Source organism: Hippoglossus hippoglossus, chromosome 10 (assembly GCF_009819705.1).
Source record: "Hippoglossus hippoglossus isolate fHipHip1 chromosome 10, fHipHip1.pri, whole genome shotgun sequence".
NCBI classification, from domain to species: domain Eukaryota; kingdom Metazoa; phylum Chordata; class Actinopteri; order Pleuronectiformes; family Pleuronectidae; genus Hippoglossus; species Hippoglossus hippoglossus.
In genome coordinates this window covers 22,699,726-22,718,798 of record NC_047160.1, presented here as the reverse complement: position 1 = coordinate 22,718,798, position 19,073 = coordinate 22,699,726, and the positions used below count along the sequence as shown (strand labels likewise).

General features: G+C 42.3%; 1 protein-coding gene across 3 annotated transcripts in view; it reads left to right on the top strand.

Annotated features, from left to right (window-relative positions):
* The first annotated feature begins 6,693 nt into the window (after positions 1 to 6,693).
* pdgfc (platelet derived growth factor c) overlaps positions 6,694 to 19,073 on the top strand; it is a 44,324-nt gene continuing 31,944 nt past the window's right edge. Inside the window, exon 1 of one of the 3 annotated variants that reach the window (XM_034598589.1) lies at positions 6,694 to 7,566. In XM_034598589.1, coding sequence (XP_034454480.1) covers positions 7,389 to 7,566 — 178 coding nt within the window. In that variant the 5' untranslated portion in view covers positions 6,694 to 7,388. The remainder of the gene's footprint in view (positions 7,567 to 19,073) is intronic. The other 2 variants (XM_034598587.1, XM_034598588.1) reach the window with 2 other exon arrangements.

Sequence of the window (19,073 nt, the reverse complement as noted above, 5' to 3'; positions counted from 1 at the left end):
TAACATTCTTTAATCCAAACCATTCCTTTGTAGCTCTGGCTGTATGTTTAGGGTCATTGTCCTGCTGGAAGATGAACCTCCGCCCCAGTCTCAAGTCTTTTGCAGACTGCATCAGATTTTCTTCAAGGATTTCCCTGTATTTGGCTCCATCCATCTTTCCCTCTATTCTGACCAGTTTCCCTGTACCTGCTGAAGAGAAGCATCCCCACAGCATGATGCTACCACCACCATATTTCACTGTTGGGATGGTGTGCTCAGGGTGATGGGCAGTGTTGGGTTTTCGCCACACATAGCGTTTTGCATTGAGGCCAAAAAGTTCAATTTTGGTCTCATCTGACCAGAGCACCTTCTTCCACATGTTTGCTGTGTCTCCCACATGGCTTCTGGCAAACTCCAAACGGGATTTTTTATGGATCCCTTTCAACAATGGCTTTCTTCTTGCCACTCTTCCATAAAGGCCAGATTTGTGGAGTAGACGACTAATAGTTGTCCTGTGGACAGATTCTCCCACCTCAGCTGTGGATCTCTGCAACTCCTCCAGAGTAACCATGGGCCTCCTGGTTGCTTCTCTGATTAATTTTCTCCTTGTCCGACTCTTCAGTTTGGGTGGACGGCCTCCTCTTGGTAGGTTTGCGGTTGTGCCATATTCTTTCCATTTTCTTATGATGGATTTTATGGTGCTCAGAGAGATGTTCAAAGCTCTGGATATTTTTTTATAACCTAACCCTGCTTCATATTTCTCCACAACTTTATCCCTGACCTGTTTGGTGAGCTCCTTGGTCTTCATGATGCTGTTTGTTCAGTAATGATCTCCAACAAACTCTGAGTCCGTCACAGAACAGGTGTATTTATACTGAGATTAAATTGCAGACAGGTGGACCCTATTTACTAATTATGTGACTTGCAAATGTGACTTGTGAATGCAATTGGTCGCACCAGATCTTTGTTAGGGGTTTCACAGTAAAGGGGGTGAATACATATGCACTCAACACTTTTCAGATTTTTATTTGTAAATAATTGTGAAATCCATGTAATATTTCCCCCCACTTCCAAATGATGCACTATTTTGTGTTGGTCCATTACATAAACTCACGATGAAATAAATTTTAATCTGTGGTTATACCATGACAAAATGTAGAAAAGTCCAAAGGGGGTGAATACTTATGCAAGGCACTGTAAATCACCAAAGATGGAGATGAAACAAAGGGCGGACAGACAGGGAGGATTTGCAAAATATGTGCATATGTGATACATTTTCAGTTATGCATGTGCAAAGTCAATTTCATCCTGGATTTGAAGTGATTTTGATAAAGAGAAAAGTTATACACGATAAAAGAAACAAAAAGTACGAATGGATATAATAAAGAAACTGGAATGAGCCAGACCTCCACCAAGACCCAACAATCCCCTGCAATTCAACCAAGATGCACCAAATTACAAACACACTTAGACATCAGTTCCCTAAATATGCCAGATTTTTACATCAAGATCTGTAAATCTACGAAAAAAAATCCTATCTCGCAGTGTTTCTGGAAATTTCTGGATCAGCCTCTTTGTTCACATTGGCACCAAAATGTTATGGATTCTTTTTTGGCCCGTGTCCGACACTTCCACCAAGTTTCAAGTAAATTAGTAGTTTATCTGTAATTCTGCTGAACAGCAAAACTTAACCTGCCTGGAGGTAATAAAAAGAAAATAAAGTTGGGATGTACAATTGTAATTTATGCATCTGATGCCGCTTTGTAAGGCAAATGTCAAGGAGTGTCATAAATGTGTGTTGTTGTAAGCTGACAATAAAGAAGAATCTTGAATCTATAACGTGTCTTCGTTTTGCTTTGATCCTTCTCTTTCGTCTTACTTTAAAATGTGCAAATGAAAGAAATCAAACAAACAGTTGTAAAATAATTAACTCCAGTGAACTGAGAGGAAAAGTCCTTTATTTTCTGGATCAATGTCCTGATTGCATCAGCACAGTAGAACAGTGACACGTTCAATTACCGACATGCTCCTGTAGTTGCTGAGTTCTCCCTTTAGTTATTGATGGAGCCCCCCCCCCTCCACTTTATATAGTGCTTCCTGTGTCCAACCTTTAAACATGAATGAACCAGAATTAACATTAATGCAGAAATGAGGCGCTTCAACGTAGCACATACTTGAAACATCATCTGTCGCCAACACATACTTCACGTGCTTTGTAAATTCAGTAGGTCGGAGGACAGACGTTGCAGGTTCACAGATGTTCACTGTCATACAATCCATCACCGAGCGGCGGCAGCTTCCAGTACAATACCGTACTGATGAAGTTTGGCAGTGGAGTAGATTTGACCTCTGGATCATTAAATAAGCAGATTGTCATAATGGAAACTGAGTCTCTCCCGTCAGCAGATGTTCACTATGAGCAGGATTACGACGGAGGCATCGAGCCAGGGAGCTGTTCGGCAGCGGGGGTCCTCCCCCCTGGTACTTTTTGGACGTCTCTCAATTCCGACATGAGGAGGGAAATCCTCAAAGAGCAGAAAACGACATGTCCGACAGTTTTCACCTGAACGGGATGACGGGTTTTTGCTGGAATTTGTCGCAGAGCTACAGTGTTTTGCTTTCATCAGAGGAACTCCTGAAGCTTTAAAACCCGCTGGAGATCAGCTTTTCTCTCTCTGCTCAGTAAATATTTTATCTCGACAACACAATGAGTTCAAATCAGGTTCATTGCTTTTGCCGTCACGGTGCAGACGTCCTCCGGCAGCAGGGATCCGTCTCATTTTCTGAGCATCAAGCTGTGATGAAACAGAAAAGTAGATTTCAGTCGAGTTTAGTTCAGGTTCTGATGTGAAACACAAGCTGCAGATTAATGAACTGAATAAAAGTTTTCGGACATGAGTATTATTCAGCTTATCTTTTAGGTAAAACACTGCAACTTTACAAACAACACAACACCCGTCGCTAACCAAGAAAGATACGAGACAGACAAACGTCTAAAAGGCCGAACTATCGTCAAAAGTCAGAGAGCCGATACATCTTTAACCTTCCCAAGGATTGCAAAATAAGAAAGTATAGTGGGTGAAACGTAATTTGCAGATAAACGTGCATCTATTAGGTTAGTCTGACTGTGTGTCACTCAGACAACAGGCAGCCAATCAGGAGAGAGGCTCAGAGATGGAACAAAATGTCCCGTTCGTGTTAGAGCTCCAGAGAGAGGAGAAGTAAAACTATGATGAGATGGTTTTTGGTTCTTAAAATCACATTTGTCTTCAAGCTTCAAATACAACACAGGAACAGTGTTAAGTCTGGAACCTTTAACCGTTTTAACTCGGCCTCCATGAACTTTACGCATCGTCAGAGCATTACCAGAGTGGTTCCTTATGTATTTGAGCGTAGTTGACACAATATTTGTAATTTTGCCTTCTCAGTGGGTTTGAAATGAAGCCTTCAGGATGTACTTTCAGGATGAAAAAGTACTTTTTTATGATGTACTTTATTGTACTTTGTCCTCAATTTAGATCTATTTGACAACGGTAGATACTGATTGTGTTTTCTCATAGAAAATATACGAAGATATGATGCAATGCTCCTGATTAAACTGATTACATTAAGCTCCAACTGAGTCACCTGAGTGAAATAAATAAAACACTGAATGCAGGAATAAACTAGAATATATATATAAATATATATTTTGTAGTACTGATACTTGTCTGTCACTGCAGAGAAGAGATGACGCACCTTAATGAAAACTTTTAAGGCGTTTGTTAGCGGTGTTGATGTCTTTTATTACATTATATCATATAGTTCTTCGTGTTACTTCATGTTACAACAATCGAGCAATGTGACAGGTCTCCTGAGAAGACATTGAACAATTAAATTCAGCACAACAGATCAGGGGAAAAAAGCATTTTCCATATCTAATAAACAAGTTATTATTATAGGATATTTAATGAATGTAAACCTCTTTGGTGCACGGCTCAATCTGAGAAGCAGCATCGTAGCCATACAATCTGAACAGTAACATCAAAGCAATGGCACACCTCTCTGCGCTGTGGTGATGAATTAGAGGTGGAAATCAAATATGCATGAAGATGAACGCTCTGACTCCCTGTGACTCTCAACACGATACGCACATTAGAAGATGGTTGGATGGATGAAACCATTAGGAGACAACGTATTCATGTTTTATTCTGGATTTTATTTGAATCACATGATGAAATAGGTTTCTCTCCAGTTCAGGCAAGAACCAAAACATGCCAGCAAGTGTTCAGCGGGCACCAACCTGGCTGTAGCCCTGAGGGGCACCACCAGGGGGCTCTGGTTTCAAAGCCAAGTGCAGCCAGGGGCAATTCAACTTTCCCATCCAGCATATAACATTAGAATATCATTGATATATAATGTCCACATGCTGAAGGACACAATGAGAAGAGCTCATCAGGTGTAAGTATGAAAATAAAAGTCTTCAGTTTCTTATAGATTGTGAGAAACCTTCAGTAAATTCTTTCTAAATTCCTTCGTTGGCACTTTTCCCACCGGGAATGAAACCACAGAAAACCCCACAGGACCACACAGCAGAAAACTACTGCTGCTGCTGGTACAGGAGGTTTTACTATATAAATGAAGTCATCTCACAGGCCTTCTTTTCGTCAAGGTGCCATAATGAGGTGCAATCTAGATTTAGCAAACATGTCCTCTCCCCGGTGTTTCTTTTCATTTCACCTGGAACAAAACCGCAGACGCTGTGAGAAACACGTTGTGTAATACAGAGTGTTTGGGAGACAGCATTTGTTTGTTTGACAGTATCTGTCCCAAAAAGGCAAGCACGTCTAATGGGATTTTGCCGTGAGCCAACGACTGTGAAGTCTCTATTGTATACATTTCCATCTCCAGTGTGCGGACGCAGAGTCCTCCTGGCTGGCATGTCTCTGTGTGTTAGCCGTGACCCAAAAGGTCTGCCTTGTTTCTAATTTCCTCTGTTTATTATATTTCTTTGTATCAAAGCCTCCAAGTTTTGCAGGACCACCGTGGAAGCGGCAATCAAACGTGGACAACGAGACAAAATACCCAGATTTTACAGACAAAACCTCAAGGGCCGAAGGAGTGTGTGTGAGTGTGTGCAAAAGGGAGAGGGATTCCACAATGTGAAGTGCTGACATCTGCTGCAGGCCCTTGCAGGGCTGGAATGTGATACTCTCCTTTACACAAAGGGCCTTGGCCCTTGCAGCAGGCACAAGCAGACCCCTATATGCCCCTCTCCACGGGGGCAACACACGTATGAAATGACTGTACCAGTGCCCCATGCCTCCTTTTTCCCAGCCATTAACTTTGATTAAAACCACAGAAGCCTCCCCTCATACCTTGATGCTGGGGAGATGTCTGCTCGGCACTTTCTTTGAGGTGGTAGTTTCTGAGCTATGTGAGACTGGGGGTAAATTGCTGCAGCATTGCATCATGTGTCTGGCTCAATGGTTTCAATATGTCTCCGGCTCTCCTTTGATTGTTGTGTCTGTGCTGCTGCAGACGTACCATTCGACTGGGGGATACACCAGTGCACTTTGCCAACAATAGGGATGGGAGGAACCACATGAAACGCTGCTGATGAGGTACAACCGTGCGCCGGGGAGAAAGGAAATTGGGAACAGGAGGGAGTATTGTTCCAAGTGGTGTCTCTGCTTTGATATGACAAATTGAGGAGCCCTTAAACATTTCCGTCCACAGAAACATTCGGGCAGAATGCACAACAGCCGGTTAGAAGAGTCTTGTGTGGGAACACACTCATCTTTCATCTCTCTATTGGGGAAATGAATCAAGGCTCTAAACAGTCGCTCCGCGGCTAAAACAAGCTTACGTAGACATATTTGCTTATGGAAACTTCCCTTTTGGATCATAAAGGTCCCAATGTGGATGTAATCTGCGGATTCCTTTGTTTAACCACGTATGAATTTGATGAACCATGATGCTCTGGGCAAAAAAAGTGAGAGGACCACAAGGGGCCACAAAACTGTTGGCACAGACAATGAGTCAGAAGACGGTATGTTACTGAGTGAATTCTGTCGTATTAATTGTCTTTCCATAAATCATCAAAATCATATAAAAATCATATTAATTCAAATTTACTCAAGTAGTTTTTATGCAGGCAAATGTATAGAGGATGAAAAAATACATCCTCTTAAGAAAAGCCGTGACACGACAAGATGAGATGCGATATATATATATATGATATGATATATTATACGATATATGATATGATATGATATATTATACGATATGTGACACAATATGATATATTATACTATATGTGATACAATGTGATATGATACAATAATCCTTTATTGGTTCTTAAATTGGGAAATTGCTTCTCATATTTACTCTTAAAGTTCAATATTTCTCAAAAGTGACAAATTCAGCAACTATAGAATAAGATGCATTTTTTTCCCTGTTGTTTTTATTACAATTAAATACAAATTTGATAATTTAACGTTTTAAAGTTTTGTGTACTAAGTTACCAAAGTTTAGAATTTGTATAGATCTTAGTTTTCTAATCTGGTGTTTGAGTGTTAAATGTTGTTTTCTACTGTGAAGTTACTTCATGGAATCACATTGTCTTCAGTATTTGCTCTGAGCTGCTTCTCTGTTCTCTGAAGATGCTGCTGACGCTTTTCCTGCAGAACTGTTTGCAACAAGTGGGGATTCGGTGACTCTGTGTGTGAACCGCCTCATTGGACCAGGCAGCAGCGGAATAGTTAACATCCCGGGGAGTTTCCTCGGCTGTGAACTTCTACTTTATGCACAGCACCTGTTGTGCCGTCAGTCTCCAAAAAACCCAACCCCGGTGTCGTGCAGCGATATTTCATCTCCGTCGTCTCCACCGAGTTATGACTTGGAGCCCTCGCCAGACAACAGAACTCGTCTCGCTGGTGTGAATGGTTTCTGGGTACACACGGTATCAGGTTGCTGGACTCTCTCGCCCCGCGTCTGCTGTGTGTGTGAGGTTTTGCTGTAATGCGTAAAGATCTGCGGGGGATTTATCCAGACGGAGGCGAGTACGCACCGCGGACGCACGCTTCAGCCAAAATGCGTGTGTGTCTCCAAACGATCTCCTACCACAGATGATCTGCCTGCGTGTGGACGCGCACACAACTAATTCCAGGATTATCTTCACTTAAAAAAAAAAACTTTCTCTAACTCAGTGTACCAACTTTTCGCCCAAAACCAACAGGTGCGCACTTGCTTTGCGCAGCAGCGTCGGGGTTCTGGAAGCTTTGGAGGAGGATTAGTCTTGATTTAAAGAGTGAAAACCGAAAGAAATCACTCTCTCCGGGACTGATGATTAAGATTATGTGGATTCTACTCTGCTTTTATCGTCTCCAAATGTGTCCAAAGCAGCACTGGTGTCCTGTGAGCGACGCATGTGTGTGGTGAGCCAAACCATCCCGTCTACAGCGCCCTGCGATCGCCTGCCACCACTCATCCAAATGATCCTTCCATTCTTTTTCCTCCTTGCATCGCTTCTCCAACAATATGGCTCGGAAGCTGAATCAACTCATGTCACCAAGTTTCACCTTCCAAGCATAAAGGAGCAGAACGGTGAGTTTTCAGTGCGTTTGGGGTTTTTTCTTCCACCAGTCAAAGTTTGAACATGAACTTGTTAAACTCATCACAATGTTTTCACTTGGCTTGGATCCATTCTTTATGGAAGAGAAAACATCTTGCTTGAGTTTAAACTGCAATGAATGAGCGTTTCATTCATTCTATCCCCGGATAGGAAGTGCAAAATTACCTTTTTTCTTTTTTACCTTTAAAGGGTTCTCGTGTATGTTTAAGGGGGAAAACCCTCTGAAATTTCAGGTCCCCCAGGGAGAGGTTTTTCCCTGTGATCATTAAAAAAAAGGGCTCCATTCATGCAGCAGTCGTTCCAGGCGATGTCATTCTGTTGCCCTCTGAACTGCACTGAGCTGCACTATCAAATTCACAAACCCGGTTCTGTTAATGTTTGATGACACGTCCAGGTTATGGGCTGAAGCTGATCTGTCTCCATCTATTTTCTACTTTGAGCTGGATGAGTAAATAATGACCCTCCGGGGATCTCTTGCCATCGTGGCTTATTGGCAATCGAGTTCTTTGTGGTTGTAAGTGTGTGTGTGTGTGTTTGCAGAAGGAGTGGGAGGATATGATTCCAACTTTCACATTTTCTGTTTTTGCACTGATTTATGTACAGTTTATTTTCTCTCATCCTGCTCCTGCATCGATTCTTTGCTTTCACCCACACACAACTTTCTTGGACACGTTATAATCTTCAAATTAAGCTTGTTACAAAAGCACTGAGTCACGACATATTGATCCGAGATGTACTCTTGACAAAATGAGTCCATCCTTATTTGGCATTTGACCAATCCTGTGCACACGGGCTTAAAAATGCAACAGCAGTAAAATGTGAGGTTTTGAGTCTTCACATGCATATTCAGGGCCCCCGGCTTCAGCCAAGTGTGCAGTAAAAGAAAAACAATGTAAAGCAGCGTTTTGCATGTTTGAGCTGACACATTGGTGGAGATTTACAGGAACAGCACAAAGAGAAAACAGGACCTCACAGGGAACAGTTCAAAGTAGCAAACAGGCCCGTCTACCCTGCAGATGTTGCACCGGTCAAACCCTCATTCATTACTCAGCCCTGTGCAGCCGCTGGGCTGGACTGGCCTTGTGTGAGGACATGCAGCGCTGACTTCACTACAGTTACAGTCAGGGCCGGGGAAATCAGAGCCTCCCGCCGGGATCTCCCGAGTTTAATCAGGACGGCTGAGAAAGGAAAACAACGAGGAGGAGAGAGTGCGGGGAATGAATGGTGTGGGGAGGGAAGTGTGCGAGGAGGGACGTTAAACTGTCAAAGAGCTCTTTAAAACGGCGGCCACACGTTGGCTCAGGGCGAAGCTGGCCAGGCCGTCTGTGACCTTTGACTGGAGCGTCTGAGTGCTCACCGTTCTGGCGCTCTTGTTGGCCGATGCTCCCCGAGACAATTTGATATCGATCTGAGGGCCGGGAGCGAGCCGGACCCGTCTGGCATATTTAGTGGTAGTTGCCTGGAGAGTTACAGTCTCCGGTGGTATTAAAGTTAGTCTGCTGATGACTCCATGAGATACCAGAGGGGGCCGTGTCTCCCAGTGTTGCGGAGCAGATATCCGTCACAGTCAATGACTTTGTCTCGCACGTCACCACAAAGCTAACACAATGGGCATGAACCCTGAAATGTAAATGTTGTGTGCGGTGGTCATACATAATGAGAACATTTCCTTCCTCCGCCACTGAAGATTTGGTTACAATAACATGTATTGCACATGTTGTTTTCATGTGTTCGCCACATGGCTATAAGGTTTCATGGTTATTAAGAAAGACCATTGCTGAAAATGACATCTGCAGTTGCACCAGTGGAATGCTTTGTACAGTTTCAGGATTTTTTAAACAGGGTTGAAGGAAAATGCATGTAGCCATCCATCACGGCTTCCACCGCAACGTCTGGTTACGTCTTCAAGTTCTCCTTTCAACTCCACCAGGGAGGTTATGTTGTCACCCCCGATCACTTCTTTGTTTGCTCGTTAGCAGGTGATTGCAAACACCACTGAACAGATTTTCATGAAACTTGGTAGAAGGATGGTTCAAAAAGAATCTATCCATTTTTGGTGCGGATCTGGAAAAATGGGGCATATCCAGGAATTATTAATGATTATCTTTAACATTGCGATACAGGATGGTTTTGGGACATTATGACATATTTCCAAAGGACTATTTCACGAATTTAGGGGAAGTGTTGGGCCTTGGCGTTGTATTACATTCCAGAGAACCCTTAGAGGAGGCTCTACCCCTGTTTGTTGGTTGGTTGGTTTGTTTGTTTGTTGGTGGAAACTTGGTGGAATGATGGAACTTGGGCCAAGAAGCAACCCCGTTTAATTTTGGTACAGATCCAGGAAGTCTTTATGACTCTCTTTAACATTTAAAGAGGGACTTTTCTAAACATTTCCAGTTTTCCCAGAGGAAAAAGTCAGACATATGCAGGGGACTGATATCTAAGAGGGTGTGAACCTTTTTTGCAGCTTGATTGAGTGCAAGTGGACTGATGGGACTTGGCCCTCTATATACAGTAAGTTTGGTTCAAGCCCAAAGAGCTTCTGTTTATATACAACAGCTTTCATTGGCAAATATATTTTACAAGAGACATCGGGCCACCAGACAGCAAACATGAAAACTTTACAGTCAACGTGTCCATAAAACATTTGGCGCCAACACACTTCATTGTTTTTGAAATGTTTTCTCCTGGAAACTGAAGCTGATGTTTTCTTATTGTTTTGTTCGGGCAACGCAAATCTCTTGATTATGTCTGAGTTAAAATACTGAACTGAAACTCAATTCTCTCTCTAACCTTACGATTAATTGCGTAAACTTAACAACATGTGGTGCAGGATGTAGACGACAGACAGGCAATGGGAAAGAGCTGAGCCTTGTTTAGCCTATACATCCTGGAATGGAACAAATACATACAGAAATAATAAAAAAATCCAGGCAGGATTATATTTCTACCTCAAATATTTGGAAGAGTGAAGTAGTGTAGAAATGTTTATACAACAGGATTTATAGTTTGTGCCTCTTCAGAGAAAGTTCCATTCACATCGGTGTCTTGTCGGAACAAGTAGACTCGGACACATCACACTGCATCTCCCTCCGCTGCCTCGTCTCTGAGGCGACCTGCCTCAAATAATCTTGTTTCATTACAGTGAGGAGGCCTTTTCGTTCATGCTGTAATATTTACAGTGCCTCTTTCCATTAGGCCGTAATTTGCTGGCAGCGCCGCCGGTTTTAGCGCACCGACGGCGCATCCCGCTGACGATGCATCACAGGCTCCCTAATCACGCAGGTCATCTCTTCAGGAGACACCTCATTCATATCACTCCTCTGAGTTTAAGTGGTCTGCCTTTGCTTTCCCATCGAGGACCACGTTCTCACCCTGTCCTGGCCCACCCATGAGCCCGGGCCCGGGTCTTATTAGAAAAATCCGGCTGCAGATATGTGGATTACCTGCAGATATTCCCACATATCCTCCTCTGAGCGCCACTGGAGGAAGGTATGCACCGTGCCAGACCTGCCAATGATCACAGAGACGGCTGTTCCGCTAGAGATTACAAGATTAGTCGGAGAACTGGGGTTACAGGGGTCACGGGCCCGAGGGGGAACATGTGCAGGTTTCCACGCATGCATACAGAGATACGTACACAGAGGGTTGAAGGTACAGAGTTGCATTGTGCATTCATTAGATTATGATGCAGACAAATAAGTAGTTTAGAGAGGGCATTTAAAAACAGGAAGGAGACTGGGTGGCCTTGTTAGGATTTGTGACTGTTTCAGGTGGAATGTGACGTGTTCCTCGCCCATTCATTCATTCATTCATTCATTCATTCATAGGCAACTGGGAACATCTGTGAATGGCACATTCAGAGATCTGAGGAGTTATTTTGGTCAATCAAGGAACCGCAAGTAAAAGTAGTTTTTACTGAGACAAAGTTTGGTGACGCATAGTTGAAGCATTTCTACGGCTCACACAAGCTTTTCTGTTTGATCGTTGAAGAAAATGGATTCCCACCTTTATATATAAAAGTAAAAGGGTCGAAATGAACCAAAACTCTCAAAAATGATAATGCATCTACCAGTTCAAATGAATTTGTAATTCACTTTCACACATTCACTAAATAGGATGGAACTCAGTAAAGTGCAGAAATCTGCCAAGTCCCCTTGAATTAAATCAAGCTGCATGAAATTTTTCAGTCAACAGTCAACAAAATCCACCAGATTTTTTTCATCAAGATCCTTGACTTGCTCCCTGGGAAATTGATGAAATTGTAAAAACAAAATCTTGCAATGTTTAAGAAAGTAAAATAAAATTGGTGGAAATTCCTTTTGCCCCTTTGACGAATCCAAAACAAAATTGATTTTGTTCTTTTTCTGCTTCGTAATAAACTGTTATAAAACTATAATAAACTATGGTAGTTTTTGATTAATCCAGCTGACAAACGAACAAATAAATAGCTGCGGAAAGAAAAAACATTTCGGCATCAATGGCGAAGCTCATGGGTAATGTGGTATTTAGAACCATCTTTCATACTAAACTGAAAAATCCTTACAGCCATAATATTATCCTGTATTATTAAATCAGACAGGAGACACCGTTGTTTCTGTACTGGGGAAAGTCTAAAACTTTTAAATGTGAATTCAGTCTCCTCCGACATCACAAGTTGGACACTTTTAGCTCTAAAGCATTTCAAAAAGAAATGGTCTTACATTCAAGATGAAGCATCATGTTAAATAATATATTAGATGCCTCAAAAATCTTCTTTTTTCTTTTTCTCTGCCTGACTTGAACAAATATAGTGGTTCATATAGGTTCAATCCATTTCTACTGGCATTTACAAGTGTTGCCAGCTGGCATTAAAGTTTCCACTATGCTATTTTAAGAGGTTTCCATAGTGGTCAGCTCTGTGTTTTAATTTGAAACTGCGATATGGGTCTTAAACCGATGAAACGCAACTAGCTGGAATCACCATCCTTTGTTTAATACAGGTCAGATGTTTCCTGAGACCCTGGGAAAGCTCGTTTCCACTTAGAAGAAGCTGTACTTTGATCGATATGCTCGTATGAATGAATGCAGCACTATGCATTTAATCATTGTAGTGGGCAGTGCAAGAGCAGCCGGCATGCTCGGCTGAATTAAAACCATCAAAGGGAATATATGGCTGGAATGTTGAATGAGCTCAGCAGGAAGCAGCGAGGGCAACAATTACACCGAGTATATCACTGTTGTCAGATGAAAACCACATTTGTAAAAAGGAGGTTTGTCAGGATAAGGCCAAGATGATTTCTTATTTTCTCAATGAAGTCAATGCACTTCATAATGTGAACCATGGATTTTAAAACCGCATTTATGGCTTCGTCCATCTTGAAAGTCACAAAACACATCGGGTTCCCATGTAAACATTCAGTATATGTACGAGGAAAAAAATCCCTAAATCTGCAGTTAAGTGATTTTTTCCACGATAGCAGCCGTAGGCTCCGACCCCTGGACCGGTGAATACAGGCAGGTCTATGTGCCCTGGCAGGAGGAGTTTCTCACTCCAGAGTGGAGGACCCGGGATAACAGTGTCTATGTTTTCCCTGTCAGCACTATTTGAACATGGAGTGCTGTATTTGGCAAGCAGAGCATGCCACCGCCTGCCTGCTGTTTGTCATTTCGGGCAGCGAGAGCCGCGTCTCCCTCCACCGCCTCAAGCGGCCAAGTGACTTCTCAAGGGATCTGGGTCACAGGCTCAAGCTTTGCTGAAGAAGAAGAAGAAGAAGAAGAAGAAGAAGAAGAAGAAGAAGAAGAAGAAGAAGAAGAAGAAGAAGAAATGGTCTCTACTGAGCCAGTCTGTCTGAATCAATGTTAGTGGAGCTGCTGATCCTGAGGAGCACGATGCATTAAACCTGCAACAATTGATTTGTTTGACCACGTGGGGGCAACACAAACAATCTGTGAAACATGTTATTACCTTATAATGTGAACATGTTAGCAAACATATTTATTTAGAGTCACGGGAGCAACACCATCTTGGATTTTTGGAAGTAACCATATTTGGAGGAGCAGCCACTGGATGGCACAAGCTGTTAATAATAGAGTCTCCATGCACTAACATACTGTACTGTGCTTTATTATCTAATTGACTCTAAATGGGACCATAATTTACAATTGATGAAGACTTAGAACTAGCGATCGAGACATTAATCTCCTGAAGCAAAGTTGTAAATCAAGTTGAGAGCTGGGGTCCTTTTCTTTAAGCCTTCGATAGAAACTGACTTCTTTTAGCCTCTGCTGGTCACTCAAGAGAATACAGGATTCATGCACTTCAGCATTTGGCTTCACTCTCTGGTCGTCCATTTTTATAGACCGTCTGTGGGTAAGTAGTAAAGTGAAGTAAAGTGCATTTTGTCAACAGCTTTAATAAACGAGCACCGCAGACAACTCCAAAACGAGTTGTGCAGATTGAAGACATCTGTTAATATTTGCCTGGGCACAGATCTGACCACATGATGGATGTTGTAACAATGATCATTTCATATCGAAGTAGAAAGTGAACCTGCAAAGAAACTGAGAAGTTAAAAGTTTTATAGGTTGAAAAGAATCCATAAAATCAGATTTTCTCTTGGAAGGAAGCGCCTGAAGCAAGATATTTAATCCCTGAGCTTCTGAGTGGCCAGAATCAGGAGTTCAGCGGGTGCACTCGCAGCTCCCAGGTGTGTCTGACTCTGTGAATAGAAACCAGGGTGTTGGTGAGGAAACACATTCATGCTCGGCAAACACTGCTGGACAAATAACACATTTAAATTATATCTTTGATGTGGCAGCGTTCCCTCTTTCAGCTTCTTATCAGCTCAGCATCTGTAGTGGTCTCGTTGCTGCCCTGCACACTTTCAGTGATATCAACAGTTTGCAGATAAAAGGGTCGTCGGCGGGCTGCACCATCGGCTTGACACTATCATTTCCAAAGTTCGCATTTTGTCAGCGTGTTGCCTCGCGAGCAAAATAAATACAGATAACATTTCTGTCATGTTTTCTCTCCCTTATCTACGGAATGAAATTACTCAAATCGAAAAGCAATTTAGTTTCCTTAGCGGAAGAACTTGGTGAATATTATCAGCTGCCTCTGCACAATGACTCAATTGGCTGCAGTGTGACCAGCTGGCTCGCAGCAACGCAGCGCCACAAGAAACAGCCTGAATGAAACAAAAAACAAAGCAATAAAAAAAAGGCGGCAATAGTGAGTCGAGTGCAGAAAAATGCACAGTTTTTTAAATTTAGACTTCTAAACAAGGCTCCAATGCTAACATTTATTCTGGCAGGCGGAGGAGAGAGAGAGTCTGCCTGGTCCAGTCTAAACATGAAGGGTGGAGCATATCTGCCTTAAGTCAAGATTACTTGTTAGAGCAAATACCTGTCATTCACCGGGGCGGCGTTGCTTCCTCACCCCCCCTTTGTTTTTTACCTGGCTGATTTTTTTTTGGTTTGACCCGACCCACTGTTTTAATGCTCGCACTGACATATTGACGCTGTGGGTTTAAAAGGAAGTTGTCTTAAGTTTGTTTTTCCGCAGCTCTGAAGGATGTAAGGGGTCATGGAACTTTATCAAAACGTAGAACACAAGCCAATCTCCATGCAAAGTTAAACTAGAGTCATTCTAACATGTTCCTAAAAAGCACATCCTGCCTGACATACCACATTTGCATGGTTTGCATTACAAGGGGCTCATCAGAATTTGAGCAACACTGTGGTAATTTCCGTGAATTTTGCACTGAAATCTGAGCAAGTCGAGGCAGGCAGCGTCTTCTCCTGAGCGACATAGTGGGATTGCATGAAAAGAGAAGAGCTCTGAAAGTTTGTTTGATCTCCTGTAAACGCTGGCAGCGATGATCACCATTCTTGTTGTTGCAAAGCCGATTCCCTCTCAAGCAGCAGAGGCTCCCATTGATAAAACATTTGGCTCAAGTCGAGGCCGCGAGGTTTTGAACCGCTGCCAGGGTGGCACTGTTTTTACACAGACCTCAGTTGTCCTGTGAGTGTTGGACGTCTTACGGCTGCTGGAATCCCAGTTGGATGGAGAATCTTGGCAGCAAGATGAGTTGACCTTGGTTCCCGTCTCTGGAGGGCATGTCTGCATAGCTTGGCAGATGTCATCACCTCCTATCAGAGAGGTATTTCAAAGTGTCCTGTAATGACTTTACTCCTCGATTCACTGGCCTTCATGGGCATCACCTCACAGTTGAGTGACAGCGAGCTTGACCCAGAACAAATGCTGAAGGATCCCACAGCTGTGGCTTTTATGATAGAATAAGAGTTTCGTGGTGACACTTCTGCCAATAAAAAAATAAAATAACGGAGAAGTTACCAAGGATCATGTGAGAAACAAAACAGGAAGTGGATTGAAAAACTTTGGCAAAAGCTGCTGTGTCTCAATCAACGCCTTTCCTTTGCATGTTAGTGTTGCGTTACATGTTGTCTTTGCAAACATTTGCCCAAGTTCAGAATATCAGGGGATGTTCATGCACGGTTTGTCGATAAATATGAGACATTTTGTTGTTTTTAAATTTGATTTGTTTAACCAATGGTGTGTTTTTGTTCATCATTTATGTGCTTTTGCTTGGCGCACTTTTATCTCTATATTGATTTAGTAAATCTAGGGTTGGTAATCCTGGAAAAGCTAGAAAGAGCAGGCTACAAAATATGCAACCGATACCACCCCCCCCCCCCTCCCATCTGTCATAACAGCGTTCACTGCACAACTGCTAGAGGCCTTCTTCCTTTTCGGACTTTTGCTTCGTCTCTGCTGCAGCAGGTGTACGTCTCTCCGGCTTGTGAAGACGGGTCCTGCTCGATGATGAGTGTTTCAGAAACAATGCACCAACACTACCTTTAATCACTTGTTCTTTTGTGACATCCATGTGCTGTCATTGATTTCTTAATATATTATCCTAGGTGTCTGTTCTGTGTTTTTATATATGTTATTTGTCTGGGGGCTGCAGATGAAAACTAGCCTGAATGTCAAAATCTGGCACATTTACATATTAGATTTAAGTATGCATGTTAATTAATGTGTAACTGTCCATTTTAAATAAATAAAAATACACAAACATTCATGCCACACATCCACAACCACAAACAAGGAAGTGGTGTACACATGAATGGCTGCTGTTGGTGAAACAGATTTCTGGAGAACTTGTGATTAACGGACAAGGTCACTGCAGAATTCACAGGGACCGGTTGATTCTTTTTGTAAATTGTTGCAATCGTGACTCTCCCACATCCTGAAGATTTCCACAGAAACACTGCAGATAAATGTAGCTGCGCTGCTTCGGGGCCACAACGCTGTCGCAGAAACCAACTGAAACGGTTTCGCTTCCTCTTTATTATGATATGAAGGATTCCTCATGTGTGAAACCCAGCTCCTGGATTCACCAGCCACAGCAGAGACATTTCATGGTTATCAAGCAGCGTCGTTAAATATGCTAATTCTACGAAGATGCAAAGGGAGTCGCTGATGCGTGAACGTACACTTTAGAAAACACATTGAAACCCTCTACACAGAAATGACAGTTCCAGCTGTCGACGGGAGAATAAAATGATGTTTGTATAGTTACAGCTTTTTAGTGACTGCTAAATATTATTGTGACGTGTTTGCTGATAGTCCAGAATGTATAGGGAAGATTTATTGCTGTTTGAAGAGGCTCATTTAAACCCAGATAATAAGGTTAAACAAGAAATGACACAATTGTCCACTTCTTGTTTTCTCTGCTGTTACTGAGCTGTGTGTTACTGGGTTTTTTTATCAGGCAGATTTCAGTACAAGTTTGTATAGATGATGAATTCTTTGTCAGGGGAAATGTTATTAAAATTGTTATTAATGTTATTTCTCACTATACGTCTACACCAATATTCCAATGTAAACCAGATGAAGCCAATATTCGGAATAAACACCTTTTTTTTTATATCCTTAACCCCAATGAGATCATACTTTTATTTTGACAGTAAAATCACATAGTAACGTCCTATTGGAGATTTTACAGGATCGACATACAACTGTTACCAACTGACATCATTACAAACATGTAAAAATCATAATCGAAACTAGGGGCACATTCCTCAGGCCAAGGCCAACATCCTGTCCCAGAAGAAGAAACTAAAAAATAATAGTTTATAGTGATCCACTCCTAAATTTAATAAGTTGTTCCTTGGGTCCTGCTCCGCAAAAATCCTGCACAGAGTATAATGGAAATCGGTTCAATAGTCTTTGCGTAATCCTGCCAACTAACAAATGAATGCTAATGAAAACATAATGTCCTTGGCGGTGGTAAACGTAGTCACTGCTAATTCTGTCAAATATTAGGACCAACATTGTTTTGGACTTCATACGTTATTGAAACTTTAAACCTATAATAAGATTATAGGAAACATAATACATTTTGCTGTAGATTAAATTTAAATTTGAACGTTTCTAAATAAAATTAACTCTTCAGTTAATCTCAACTTTCCATTTTCCACCAATAAAGTCTTGATTTATCCACTAAATGTAAAACTATGGGTTTAAAATCTTCCTCAGCAGCTTTGTAATAGTTGATTTCAGTGTTCACACTCCACAGTGTTACTCTTTTATACATTTTATGCAGGGTCACCTCATGTGCTTCATATCCGAGATGCCACTGGGACGTGTGCCTGACTGGCTTTCCTCAGTAGAGCTCATTCACACCGAGCTGAACTGATGGACATATTAATAAAATTGCCTTTCATTCTCCCCGTATGGCTGATGTGGCCGTGCGGCGCGTCACAAAGGTGCGGCATCACTCAAATATCCGACCCGACAAAGTTTATACGAAGGAATGTTTCTTACTTCCAGCTCCCATTACCTAAAATACTAACCCATAAGCCAGGCACGCCCCTGGAAATCAAACTACCGCTGTGGCTTCTTTATGTGCCATCGACGAGTCGGAGAGTGAGAACCAGGAGCCATTAAAGGGAGATGTGAAATATCCCGGCCCTAATGCATTTAGGGGGGTGGGTGGGGGATAAAAAAAACACACCTGCCGCAGTAATCATCTGTGCAGCGCCGTCCCATGCTGGCTGGATTATGTCACCTAACACATGGCGAGATGTGATATACGACGCCATGCCAGTGGCATACAGAGACGGTAACCCAATCACATACTATTTTGAGAATGTATGGCTTTTCCCAAAGCACAAATAGTTTTTCGGCGCAGACTGGGTACGCTCTGCGACGGCATGCGCACTATTGGATCCCCACGGGGAGGGTATCCATTTCTACGGCCCAAATGGAATGAAAATGCACATTAGCTATTCGGTCTTATGAGTGACTCGAATGATTTCACCAACTGTGTGTGTGTGTTTGTGTGTAGGGGTGTGCACGCTGAACACAATGTACATCAATCTCCATTTAATGAAATAAGAGTGAAATTACCCTTGGTGATACAGGATTGTTCTGCCGTGCTGGAAAATGTTTTGTCTCGGAGCTCCGGGT